General features: G+C 36.7%; 1 protein-coding gene across 1 annotated transcript in view; it reads right to left on the reverse strand.

Annotated features, from left to right (window-relative positions):
• The window catches only part of MCTP1 (multiple C2 and transmembrane domain containing 1), a 219,387-nt gene that overhangs the window by 144,688 nt on the left and 61,156 nt on the right, over positions 1 to 13,543 (reverse strand). The window contains 3 exon segments of the mRNA XM_054283418.1: positions 6,670 to 6,775; positions 7,331 to 7,410; positions 10,115 to 10,257. Of these exon segments, the coding sequence (XP_054139393.1) occupies positions 6,670 to 6,775; positions 7,331 to 7,410; positions 10,115 to 10,257 (329 nt within the window).

The raw sequence follows: 13,543 nt of genomic DNA on the forward strand, positions 1-13,543 counted from the left end.
CCAGGTTGGATGGGGCCCTGAGCAACCTGATCTAGAGGAAGAAGTTGAGTGGAACTAAATGATCTTTAAGGTCCCTTCCAAACCAAACCACTCTATGACTCTTTCAACTCTGAGGAGTTCAGAAAGGTACAACCACCCTTACTGAGTAAATGGCATCATTAGCAGCTAAAGCAGGATAAGCTGAAGCCATAATAACCATCCTTAAAAGCCAATAAAATAAATATATAGCCTAGGGATGGTTTACATGGAACTTATTAATCTGAAAATATTCCATGCCCTGAGTCTATTGCTGGAGTTTTTCTCTATTATGTTAATGTCCCTCTGGCAAATAAATAAATAAATAATGCAACACATGATTTAAGACAGCAAGCAAACCGACAGAACATTAGTGTTAATAGTTTTATATGAAGCAAAAAAAACTAAGCATCATTTGAGACAGACTGTTTTAGGAAAAAAACAATGCCTTAAACCTTAATCTCAATAAATAACAATATTCAAGTAAAACTCATATGTTCCCTTTTTTCCATTTTCTTTCTAGGTTGCTGGCAGCGATGAACTGCTGTCCCCAGTCACTGCTGGTCCCCAGGCAATGCTTCTTATCAAGCAACTTTGTCCTTTCCTATAGCTGAAAACTGCCTGTTAAGACCCAGACAGGGAACAGCCGTGGTAGTGAAGAAATGGGTGACATGCAGCTCTGCAGAACTTGCTTACTGCAGGTAGAATCTGTGTACTGAATGCTGATGGAAAAAGAGCCAGAAAAACTCACATGCATTGTGGCACCCATGACTACAACACCAAACAGAATGTCCAGGAAGTCGGTACACATGCATGAAATCACAAGAGCACACTGTCATACACAGCACCACATGTATCCAAAAGGAAATAATAAACACTGTCAGAATTAAAGTAATAAAACAAGCTTTGTTGGAGTAGGTCTAAGAAAAAAAATCAATTGCTACTTTTGACGTCTTTTAAACTTGTCATCAAAATGACAAATTAATGAAAAATACAGAAAGTACATCATAATCACATTATTTTTATTAATAGAGTTAAAATTAACAAATCTTTAGAGCTGACATGTTTTAACATTTTTATATACACATACTTCTCTCATATTTATATGTTTTATGTCTTTTTAGTTTGCACTGATTAGCTAAGCTATGTGTTCTCCCAAATAGTAAAACTGAAATGAGGCATTAATGTAAAGGACAAGTAGCGCTAAACAGGACAAAGCAAACACAAATTAATTGTTGGAACTACTGCTACTTCAACTTACTGCATTAGGCTGGAAATAGATTAAACCTCCCTTGAACACTAAAAAATTTCTAATTTTTATAGTAACATAGAAATAATTCATTAATTAATTTTGATTCATGGTTTATGATTTTTTCATAAATCACAACAAATCAATTGCCTTTACATGTCAAAAATCAAAAGAACAGGCCTTCTAATAACTTTAGATATGCTATCCTTCTATTTATGTACATAGTTTGAAGAGAGATTACAAGATTATTACTTTAAATATTCACATTTTAATGCCTTTAGGACAAGCACCAGGTAGCAAATGGCAAAGATACAGACAAGATTTTCTAGAAATTTTGATTTATCTACCTATACTCTTACAATAGCATTCAATAACTGCAGGCTATTTCTGCATTTTGTTCAAATAAAATGTACCACAAAAATAAAATAATGTGTCCTTATTTATTAAACCGGTTTACTGAATTTCTTTATGATTGAAATTATGTCCACTATCTTGTACTGAAAAAACACAATTGTAAACTACTTAAGCATTGCTTTTCACAGTTCATTAGGACTCAAAGATAAATAATCCTCTTTCCTAGTCAGTGTAACATAGTTTTACATACAGTTATATGATTGTATATTTAAGTTAATATTCTTAAATGATACCTGAATCCCAAAATATAATGTTTTTATCTGAGGAAGTGGAGCTTTCCAGTTGTAACTCTCAAGACCATCTCATCAGTCAGCACATATAAATTCTGAATTTCATCAGAATCTTTTTCAGAAAGATAAGGGAAAAAATGCTCCTGTGTGGACGAAATATCTCTATAATTTCTTTTCAAGCCTCAAGTCTTCATCCAAAACAATCTATTACTGTGTCAAATTGGCTGCATATTTTTAAACTCACTTGCGATAACAACCTCTCTCACAGACGCGTGGCAATATACAACTAGGCCCCTGAATTTGTCCCATTTAATTTCAAACTTGCACTTGGAGTATCTTATCCTCCAGAAGCATCAATATTTCTTAGGCAGTGTGAGAGGATGTATTTTCCAGTAACATACAGCTACATTATTTTGAAACACCAATAAAATGCTTTGTGAGACCTGTCCTCCAACAACACATCCTCAGAAGACTTTTCCTTTACCTGCACATCAGTGCATGACCTCCAAAACAGCCTCGCTGAAGTTCAGGCAGTGAAAGGATCTCTTTGGAAAGTATAATCCACATCAAAAAGTTACCAAACAACACATCACAAACAAAGTCTTGTTTTAAAGAGCTCAATTTGAAATATGGCTAGAGACCTGCCCAAAACACAGGATCAAAACACCATGTGGTTTCTGTGGCAGCATGGGAAATTGAACACTTCTTGTTTAAAGCTGTTCTATTTTTGCATTTCCCTCGTGGTCTTAATAAACACTCATTTTAAACATATAGAATTATAATAAGTGCAATTTAAGTACTTCTAGGCAATTTCTGTAATCTTCAGCTTTACAATTTAACACCATTTATGTATGACAACACACACATCACGTAAAGTGGTGAAGTATTACCCTAATTACATAATTACTTGCAACTCTCAATTGCAAGCAATATAAGAGTTATCACCTGAGCAAAATAAAACCTATTCAGGAGAAAATTAATATTTGAAATGTATGCTATATAGGGATATCAAACCAACAGGATTTAAGGAAATTTGCAATGACAGGAAAACATTACACATGATGTGAAGAGACACTGTATCTGTGTCTTCCATGCATCAGTCATTTATGCATACTTAAAAGTGCCCAGGTTTTTATTTATATATTTCAAGGATACTCAAATTACTACCTATATAGAAATATCCAAGTAGAAGGGGAACATCAATCATTCAAGCAGCGTGCTACACAGACTGGGAATGTGGGAGTTGCTTTTAGTGCTGCTTTATATGTTGGACATTTTCAAGAGTAGACAAGAACTAGTCTTAATCCTCTAACATAACATTTGAAAATATATTGACCTCCATCCCATTCATTTCAATAAAAATACCATCATTATTACAAAACCTTTCAAAACTAGCCAAAGATGACAGTTCAACTGGAGTGATAGATTTTGTAATATACTTGTTCCTTCAACAGTAAATAAAAGCTAATAAATAATTAAGCACAGGTAGTAACAGAAAAAAGCTAATTGAGTCTTGAATTATTAAACCCTTAACACATTAAACACACAGCAATTACATATTAATTTTGTAGGTCATCTCCCCTGCACTGTGATAAAATTCTCTGATTTTACTGCAACTTCACCAGAACTGCTCTGTGATCCATATCTTGGGAACATATCTTGGGAAGACTGGTTTCCAATAAATATTAAACTTCAGATTAGGCATTTGATTCTTAATTGGAATCTTGGGCATTTTCAGACTGAAGTTCTATATAATAGTTTAAATGGGAAGAAAATCTGATGATTTGAATTAAATTAAAATATCTAATAATGAAATGTGTAATAACATAAACCAAATTCTTCATCCTATTATAACCGGTCAGTTGGATATCAAAAAATTTGTTAACCAGAAACGCTACAGTCTCCCAATACTTTCAACATTCAGTTGCTAATTTATGAACACCCATATGAAAAACATGTTACACTGTAGTGACTCCATTTCACTTTCTCACCTCTAAACTCCTGGAACACTTGGTAAACTAGCAGAAAACAGGAGGCAGCCCAGTAGCTACCCTCTCTGTATGATGAAGAAAGGAAACCTGTGCTGTCCACATAATGTTATATCACATAAAAATACAGCGTTTCTGTGTTGCATGATTGAGGATTATGGCAGGATAGTGTCAAAGAAACTTGGAAAAACAGGGCAAGTACCACCTGACTCCGACTGGACTGGTCTTACCCAAATAAAAAAAAAATCCAAAAATAAATTAATTTCTTAATTTAAGTAAAAAATACTCTTGTGGTGTAAATTTGCAAGATGGAATTCTGAGCTGCATGGACAAACATATTGCTAACAAAAAAAGGAAAATACACTCCTTATCTAAGCTAGATGCCCATTACCACCATGTTTCATTATTTTTATTAAGTGCTAACAGAATGCCATGAGGAAAATTAACAGAGGATAAAGTAATTTCCAAAATTCTACATCTTTGCATTAGTACCTACCAGACACCTAGCTCCAGTAACTGACTTACTGGGCTAGCTCATACTAGCTTAGAGAAAAGTGTAAAAAGAACACTAGCAGAATCTGCCAGTAGTCCTGTGCAACAGGATGTCTCACACTGCAGCATACAGAAACATATATGTTCTTACAAAAACCATACAGCTGACCATATCCATGGACATTTTCATCAGAGTAATGCTTTTTCTTGGCCTCTGCTGCAAATCCCTCTCTGAGGCAGGGCAAACAGGTTCATTGTTAATGGATCCTTAGGGGTGGATAAACTAAAACAATGTTAAATAAGAAATCTAATAACAAATTTTATTAGAATAAATGCTTTAAAACCATAACTGGTGGGGGAAAAAAAAGTGTAACATTGGAAAAGCATTTCTAGGTGTCTTAGAGTGTATGATCATCTTAAGAGAGGAAAATTCAAAAGAGAAAAAGAAAGAAAAAGAAACAATAGAAAAAAGATACCACCACCCGTGGCCTCTGTGATGCATGGGTGATCGTGGCCCATGGTTGTGACGTACAGTCCATCAGAGGTCGTTATAACTCTGACTCTTCTGGTAAATGCTGCAATAACTCCTGCATAAGCTCTGGGCATCAAGAACAGTCTTCCTCCTGGAGGATTCTGAAAATTAGGCTGTGCTGCAGGTGCAGGAGAGGGTTGAGTGCATGTGTCTCTGTGTTTGAATGCCTGGACAAAGTTTGTGAGTAAACTAAGTTTTGTGGCTGCACAGTGGCAGCTTACGGTGTGGGAAAGAGACTGGCATAAAAAATCCAACAAAACACTGCTCCAGTTTCACAGGTTCCATTGCTTAGTGGAGTCTTCTCCTTTAATTGAAAACAGCATGTTTAAAGCAAAATTTAGCTGCAAGGTCCAAATGCTTCCCTACAGCGTAGCTGAGGCCAAAGGAATCCATATTATTTTACAACCTCTCATAGTAAGAATAATCTCTTCTATTTCTGCCATAGTTCTACTGTTCATGAAAAGTCATAAATGCTAGTAAATTATTGTCTTAGGTTGGAAAATCAAGATGCGGCTGGGGCTGTGCATTCTATTGCCATGTGTTAGAGGTGGGGCAGTTATCTCCTGTTAATTGGACCACCTGTTAAAACCAGGTGGGGCAGGTTTCTTTATCTCTTCCACAACCCATCCTCCCTCAGGGGAGATATCTTCTGTTCATGGGTCATTGAGTGTCACTCCATAACTGATAAAATTACATCAACCCATTGGGAGATGCTCTGCCCAGGGGGAGGAGCCAATTCGTACCTGGATAGAATCTGAGATTTAGAACACCGCAAGCAGCCTTTTCCCTCTGGATTCCCAGAGGAGCAGCTTTCTTTTCCACTGGACTCCCAGAAGACGACCAGGCCCATCTATACCACCACTGGACCTTCAGAAGAAAACTACACCCTTCTACAGCATCACTGCTCCAACAGAACCACAGCTGTCACTCCAAGATCAGACTGCTACCAACACCCTGACCCACAGGGTGTCAGGTTGTATTCTGACTCTGTCAGTGTTGTCCTGTATTACTGCATTTTTAAAATTTTTTTCCTAATAAAGAACTGTTATTCCTACTCCCATATCTTTGCCTGAGAGCCCCCGTAATTTCAAAATTATAGTAATTCAGAAGGAGGGGGTTTGCATTTTTCATTTCAAGGGAGACTCCTGCCTTCCTTAGCAGACACCTGTCTTTTCAAACCAAGGCAATTATAATAGAGTTTGTCACAATTACGAGTATCTAGAAACCTGGAAACTATTTTCACTTACAACTATGCAGCTCAGAAAAGTAAGATGAAGGAATTACAATAAACTTAGAAAATTATACAATTTTGTAATTGAAATGTAAATTCAAAAAACTGAAAAGCATCAAATAATCCTTTAACATTAGGTGCCAAAAAGCAGAAACACTACCTTTTTCAACTTTATTTTTCACATGGAATATGATTCAAATACTCTTATCTAGAAATAGCAGACTAGGTCCAAAATTCTTTAACCAATGGTTTACTGATGTTTCTCCATATTAATCACCATTATTCACCTACAACTGACTTTACCTGATCCATCTGAATCCCTTCTTATTAACTATATAAGGGAGGATTCAACTCAGGTGAAATATGCTATACTATACCAGAAACATCACTCAGTGTTATCTAAAGAATTAGAAAAGTCAAATTAATCTCATAATTTGATATTTACTCTTGTGCTTGATGTCATCCAACCAGAGATCAATCACAGGAGTGATGACCTTTATTAAAATACATAAAATTACCGCTTCTCGCTGGTCTCCTGGAGCCAACAGGACTGACAGGAATATACTTCCCAGATCATGGTCAGGGTAATGAGGATCCTTCAGACTCAAAGTAACATCTGTTTGCCTAGGAGACAAAACCTATGCATTAACTTGGATTTCAGACTCTCCGATAATGAAATTTCTCAATCATAAGAACTGAAAGCATCTGAATTAATACAAAGCTACTTGGAAAACAGTGGCACAAATTTGCGCTATTTCTACTTAAAAGTATTTCTGCTGAATGCTCATTAAAAAGACTAAATACTTTTACTCTGCATTAAGTACTGTATTACATGTACTGAAGTAATTAAATAAAAAATGTAACAACAATGGGTCAAAAACACCAAAAAATTTCAAACATTAGGGGGTAATGCTGTGAATGAAGCTAATAAGAAAACAAGATTAACGTGATTGTAAAGCCAACCTCTCCATAGACACTGTGAAAATGTGCATAATCAGCTAATAAATTAACATTCATAATACAATAATTTCTTAAACATAAGTGGTTTTCTTTAGTTAGTTTTATGCTGTGTAGGTTTCTGTAATTATTTTTTAGCATAATGTTTTACTTACAACTCCACAAACATGATATTATCAAATAAAAATATATAACTATTCCATAGGCTTGTTTGTGCCATACCTGTTTAATTCCAATGATGTGAGATCCAAAAATGCTGAACCAATGAAGTCATCTTGAAGTCCAAAGTCATAATCAAATACCTATGATGCACAAAAGCATTATTTGGTACTTGAAATATTTCTTTCTTTAGAGCTTTTCTGACTATGAATCATTCTTGAAACTCTTTTTCCAGAGCTGTAGCTTCATGCCTCTCTCTTGTTGAATCAGGACTACCTGAAAGTAACTTGAAACTTTCTGGCCAGAAAATCAAGTCTGAAACTGCTTGTTTATAAATCAGACTGCATCATATAGAGACACTAGTGTACAGTTCGCATGTGAACGACAGCAATTTTTAAAAAAAGAAAAATTTTTATAAACACAGGCACTGAAAGAAGGAAGATCAAAACAATTAATAAAGCAAAGCAGAATCACTGATTTCTTATACATTGTTGTTTCCTTTATGAATCCTGCAAAGTGGAAGCAGGAGGGTAGGATATGGTTATGGAAAGCACTTCCACTTTTATTATAACACTTGCATCAGTATTTGAAATAATATAATTGTACATTTTGAAGGCTATGTAATTTTCAAGGGTTAGAAACATTACAATCTAAGATTAAAACTGAAGGGGTATGTGTAAGGAAACAATGACAATTAATACTTTACTAGGACAAGTCTGCCTCTTAATTTGCTACCTAAAAGAGAGAATACCTTGATAAATTTACTGACATCCAGACATGAATCTGGCCAGTATATCAGAAGGTATTACTTGAGATGGGTTATAACTTCCTAAGTCTGAAGAAAGGAAAGCAAATAATCCAGAGGCAGTTATTGCAGGGAAAAAAACCAAAAAAGATGGACAGCAACAAAGAAAAGATGCAACACAAATTTTAAAAAACCCAAAAAAAGGGAAAAGATCAATTATCAAAGTCAACTTCTAAGGTAAATTATCTTTTTTGGGTAAATATGAGGTTTTCTGAGAACATATCTTCAGCTAAGTAAGAGTGTGATGTGTTAAGGAGAAAGGAGAAAATAGAGAATATGACAGGACTAGGTTTAAGGGCTTCAACTCTAATATAAGTACTTCTACTATTGTACTACAGAAGCTATTCCAGAACGCAAAACAGTTCATCTTCTGCAAATAAGTTAATATGGACAGGATTAAGATAGTAGTAACAGAAATCCTTTGGACAAAGGCTACAGCACAGCTGCACAACTCCATGGGCTGGATACAAGGATGTGAGCACAAGTCTCTCACATGCATCAATCTACCTGAGTGTTCACCCTTGCATTATCTATATCTGTTAGTCATTCCAGTGGGAAAAGAAAACATAATATGAAATCTCAGTTTATGGTGCAATGTCAAAATTGTTTACTCCCTCTCTCTCCCTCTACAAATTATCATGGTAAAAATACCAAGTAAGTATTTTTAGCTTAGTAAAATTCAATCATGTTTTAAAATATCTGAATGAGCTATAAAACCTAAATTACTTCACACACTGTGTTTAGAGTGCAAACACGCTAGATGTACCACTTGACACACTTTCCTAGGGGAAAAAAAATACACACCCTACTGCAGGGCTGATACTTGGCATAAATAAACTAAAACAGGTGGCCACATTGCAAGTCTTTGCATCTTCCTCTCTCTTTCACCTGTTCATTCCTTATGAGTCACTGAACATAATAAAGGCATGAAAATGCCATTTGAGGATTCTGTTTAGCTTTTAAGCTTTTCTAGTAACTATGTACTTTATGTGAGCAGCATGAAATGTAATACTGATTAATACCTAAGAGAGGTTTAAGTGGCATTGCTCTAAAAAAAAAATCTACAATTTGGCATTTCATTTAAAATTCTGTCATGAATTTTAGATTAAGACTGATACTGATCTAAAACATCATGTAATTTCAGATCAACTAAGAGAATTATATAGGTAAGCCAAGTTTCCATGCTTCCCAAATTATTTTCAATGTATGCATGTTTTATTTTGAATCCTAGCACTACAGATTTCTAAATACATTTTTGGGAAAATAATTTTTATCTACTTTGTTTTACACAACTAAGAATCACTTTTGCATCACCATAAACTACCAGGGCCAGAAAAGCACCTTTCTCTTCTGTGGGAGCATAAAACAATCATCACGGTTTTTCTGGTTTTCACCCCAATACCAACATCTAAGAAATACCAGTGGCTCTGCTGCTTATTAGTCAGGACATTGCTGACCACTTTTTGATCTAAACTCAAGCAATCTGATATTTCAGAATAATTGGTGCCTCTAATATCACAAAATCATCCTCACCTGTGATTTACTAGGGAGAGCTACAATGTAAAAATTGTAAGAGTAGAAAATGGCATAGAAGCAAACTCTTGTGTTCCATACAAACAGAAAAATTAGAAAACTTTGGAGAATCAGGTACACATCTCAATAAATTCTCAAAAACTGATCTCAGCATCGAATTGCTTTTAATGGGACAGATTATGGTTCGTATCATCATTATGCAGTGATATTACCATACATGAAATGGGTCATGAAATACAGTTCACTTTCTCTGTTCTTCTGCTAAAATCACACTAAAGAAATATAAAACAACTATGACCTGAAGTTAACAAAAATGCTGTATTGGCCACTTTTAAAAATGTTGACATCATCATTCTATAGACAAAACTTAAACTATTTTCAGTCTAACTGCTCTGCAGTCTTCACTATTGCACAATAAATTTTCCAGTATGCAGAAAATCGCAAAGCCTGAATTCTTCCAATAATTCTTCTGTTCTAATTTATCAGACATATGTAAGCTGGTGTCTTACCTTTATATATAATGGTTCTCTTAGGTTATCTATAAGAATGTAAGCCTTTTCTTCCCACACAGGATTGAGATTCTTGTGTACTGTTTTACTTCTAAATACTTCTTTTCCTCCAAGTTTGAACTTGACATATGGATCACTTGTTCCTGGTAAAGATACATATCTATACTGTTAAATCTGTCTTTGCAACACAGAAAGGAAATGGAGACTAAATTACTTCAAAGAGAACTAAATGCAATTTCTATAGATAGTCAAATTCAAAACCACGTCAGATGAATAGAATAGTTTATTGCCACAATCTATGACTTTCCAGGGTGTCAATACTCAGTTAATTGACTCCATTAACATCAAATGTACACTTGCATCACTTTCTGTTGTTTGCAATCCATTCTCAAAGTCATAATGAAATACTGGCAGTACTTGTTTTAGTTAAGAGAATTATGTCCCATACTAGGGCTAGTATATTATATTAATGCAACAAAAATCAGATTATAAAGTTAAAATTTCTCCTGTAAAAACATTAAACTAATTATGTTGTGCCTTTGAAAAGGCACATACTCCACCGATGCCACCAGTATAAGTCTTCAATGACCTTACTGTGTCCAAGCTTTTCTTTTCCGTATAGACTCATTTCCTACAGCACTCACAATGAGAAAATTAACTCTAAAGTCTGTCCACAAAGCCCTCAACATGTCTTCTGCAACAATCACCTACTCACCAGAGAGCACTGTACAAAGCCTCTTCAAACAACTGATTAACAACTGTGATCAGAAAAACAACCCTGATGGGTATGACAAAATGTTAAATATGCCATATGAATGCCATATGCATAGGACGTGCATGTGGAAGTATCACAAGGACTGAACCACCTGTGAGAGGAGGAGTCTCAGGGTCAGTGGGCATAGGGACTTGCAGTCATCCAGGAGTGCATGTGAAACTAACTGACCAAAGTCTATCTTAAAATAAAGAGTAACTGCAGCTTCAGTCACAACTGCATCATTAATAGCAGCAAAATTGTAAGACAAGGCTTCTTTTTTTCCTTTAACTTTTAGGGCTTTTCAAGAGACCAGCAGATTTTAGAACTCTGCATTCGTATCCACTGGAAAATACATCCAAAAGAAATAACTTTTTTTAAAACTGCAACACGATCTTCTAAACATAAATTAGAAGGGTTATGAGCAGCATTCTTTGCATTATTTCATCCAGCCACAAGATGTCAGTACTCTTTACCTGAAGTTAATATCTCCTTGTTTCAAAAAACTATAACAGTGGAAAAGGGTGGTCTCTTGTGTAACCTTCATTCACACCTGTAATTCCTGGGGCAGAATGTCAGTGGCACAAAAACATTTTGTCTAGCACAACTAACTGTTCCTTGGTTATTCAAACAGTGGTGATGATTTTGAAGTCAAAGATCATGTATTTAAATTAATCCTGTGTGTGGACACTACATTATGGTGTGCCCACTGCCCTGCTCCTTGGAACCACTCTACAACCTCAGGAATTCTCTGAGGTCTTGACTTCATGTAGACAGTTTGGCAATGAAGCATCCCTTGACTGTACCAGGAACTTCTGCATGGTTAAGGTGGGAGTGGCACTGAGTTGAAAGACAAGAGAGGAAAAAAACAGTCTTTTGCTGACAGCCTTGGAACATCTAAAAGAGGAAAAATGGTTCTAGCTTGTGAGTTGGAAGGGTTGATTGAGAGTGCTGTAAAGTAGGTTTGAAGGGAGAAGGGGATAAAACATTGCACACTAAATATGAGCCCAGCAGGGCTCACACCAGTGTCAGGGTTGAAAGTGATAACATAGCTAAAGCAGATGACCCCAGTAGGGATAACAAACAGGAGGAACTGGAGGTCATGCTGCAGTAGAAAAGCTGTGAGACAAGCCACCATTACAGAAACAGAATGACAGAATGACTTGTTTGACTGGAGTGCTGCTGTGGCTGTTCAGAAGCACTTCAGAAGGGTCAGGCAAGGAAGAAGAGGTGATAGGGTGGCTCTGTATATCATGGAGTGTTTCAGTGTATACAGCTCAAGAATAGTGATGGTTAAGTTTGAGTGCTCAAAATTCAGGGGGAGCCAACAAGGCAGACATCCTTGTGAGAGTCTCTTACAGACCACTCAACCACGATGAGGAGGTGGATGAAGCATTGTATAGGTGGCTGGCTGACATTTCCCAATTGCTAGTTCTTGCTCTTGTAGCAGATTTTAACTGGCTGGATGTCTGCTGGAAACTCAACACAGCAGAGAGGAGGCAGCCTAGGAGATTCTTGGAGTGTGTGGAATTTCCTGTCACAGCTGGCAAGGGAGCCTACCAGGATTGAGATTCCACTAGATCTGTTTTTTGTGAGTAGAGAAGGGGTTGGTGAGAGATGTGGTGGTCAGAATGCCCATCTTGGGCACAGTGACAGAGTTTCTAATTCTTGGTGAAGTAAGGAACAAAACCTCTGCCTTGGACTTCCGGAGGGTGGACTTCAGCCCATTCTGGAATTGGTTCAGAGAGTCTGCTGGGAAACAAAGAGGTCCAGGAAGGCCGGACACAGTTTAAGAAGAAAATCTTATAGATACAGAAGTCAAATGTCCCTATGTGCTGAGAGATGAGCTGTCAGGAAAGCCTTGTCAACAGGAAACTTTTGCTGGAACTCGAGGGAAAAAAAAGGGGCTTATGACCTTTGTAAGAAAGGGCAGGCAACTAAGAAAGAGTAAAAGGATGTCATTAGGTCATGTAAAGAGAAAATTAGAGAAAAAAGAGCTCAAAATCAATCTGTACACTGCTGTGAAAGAAAATTAGAAGTGTTTTCATAAGTTATTAACAACAAAAGGAGGGCCAAGTAAAACCGCAATCCTTTTCTGAATGCAGGGGGAAACACTGTTTCCAAGGATGAGAAAAAGGCTGAGGTACTTAATGCCGTCTTTGCCTTAGTCTGTAACAGTAAGACCAGTAAGACCAATTATTTTCAGGGAAACTAGCCCTTGAGCTGGTAGACAGGGGTGAGAATAAGCATCTTGTAATGCAAGAGGAATTAGTGACTTGTGAAGCCATTTGGGCAGTCACAAGTCTAGGGGACCAGATGGCATTTACCCAGGAGTACCGAGGGAGCTGGTGGAAGAGCTCACCAAGCTGCCCTCTATCATTTATTTATCATCAGGTCCCAGATGACTGGGGATTAGCCAACATGCTGGCCATTCACAGAAAGGGCTGGAAAGTGGATCCAGGGAACTACAGGCCTGTCAGCCTGACCTCAGTACCTCGGCAGGTTATGGAGCAGATTCTCTTGAGTGTGATCATACAGCACATACAGGACAATCAAGGGATCAAATCCAGAAAACAGTGGTTTAAGAAAGGCAGGTTCTGTTTAACCAACATGATCTCGTTTTATGACCAAGTGACATGCCTGGTGGATGATGGAAAGGCTGTAAATGATGGAAAGGC

This window comes from Melozone crissalis, unplaced genomic scaffold, assembly GCF_028551555.1.
Source record: "Melozone crissalis strain CALT ecotype California unplaced genomic scaffold, PUWL_Pcris_2 ptg000036l_1, whole genome shotgun sequence".
NCBI lineage: Eukaryota > Metazoa > Chordata > Aves > Passeriformes > Passerellidae > Melozone > Melozone crissalis.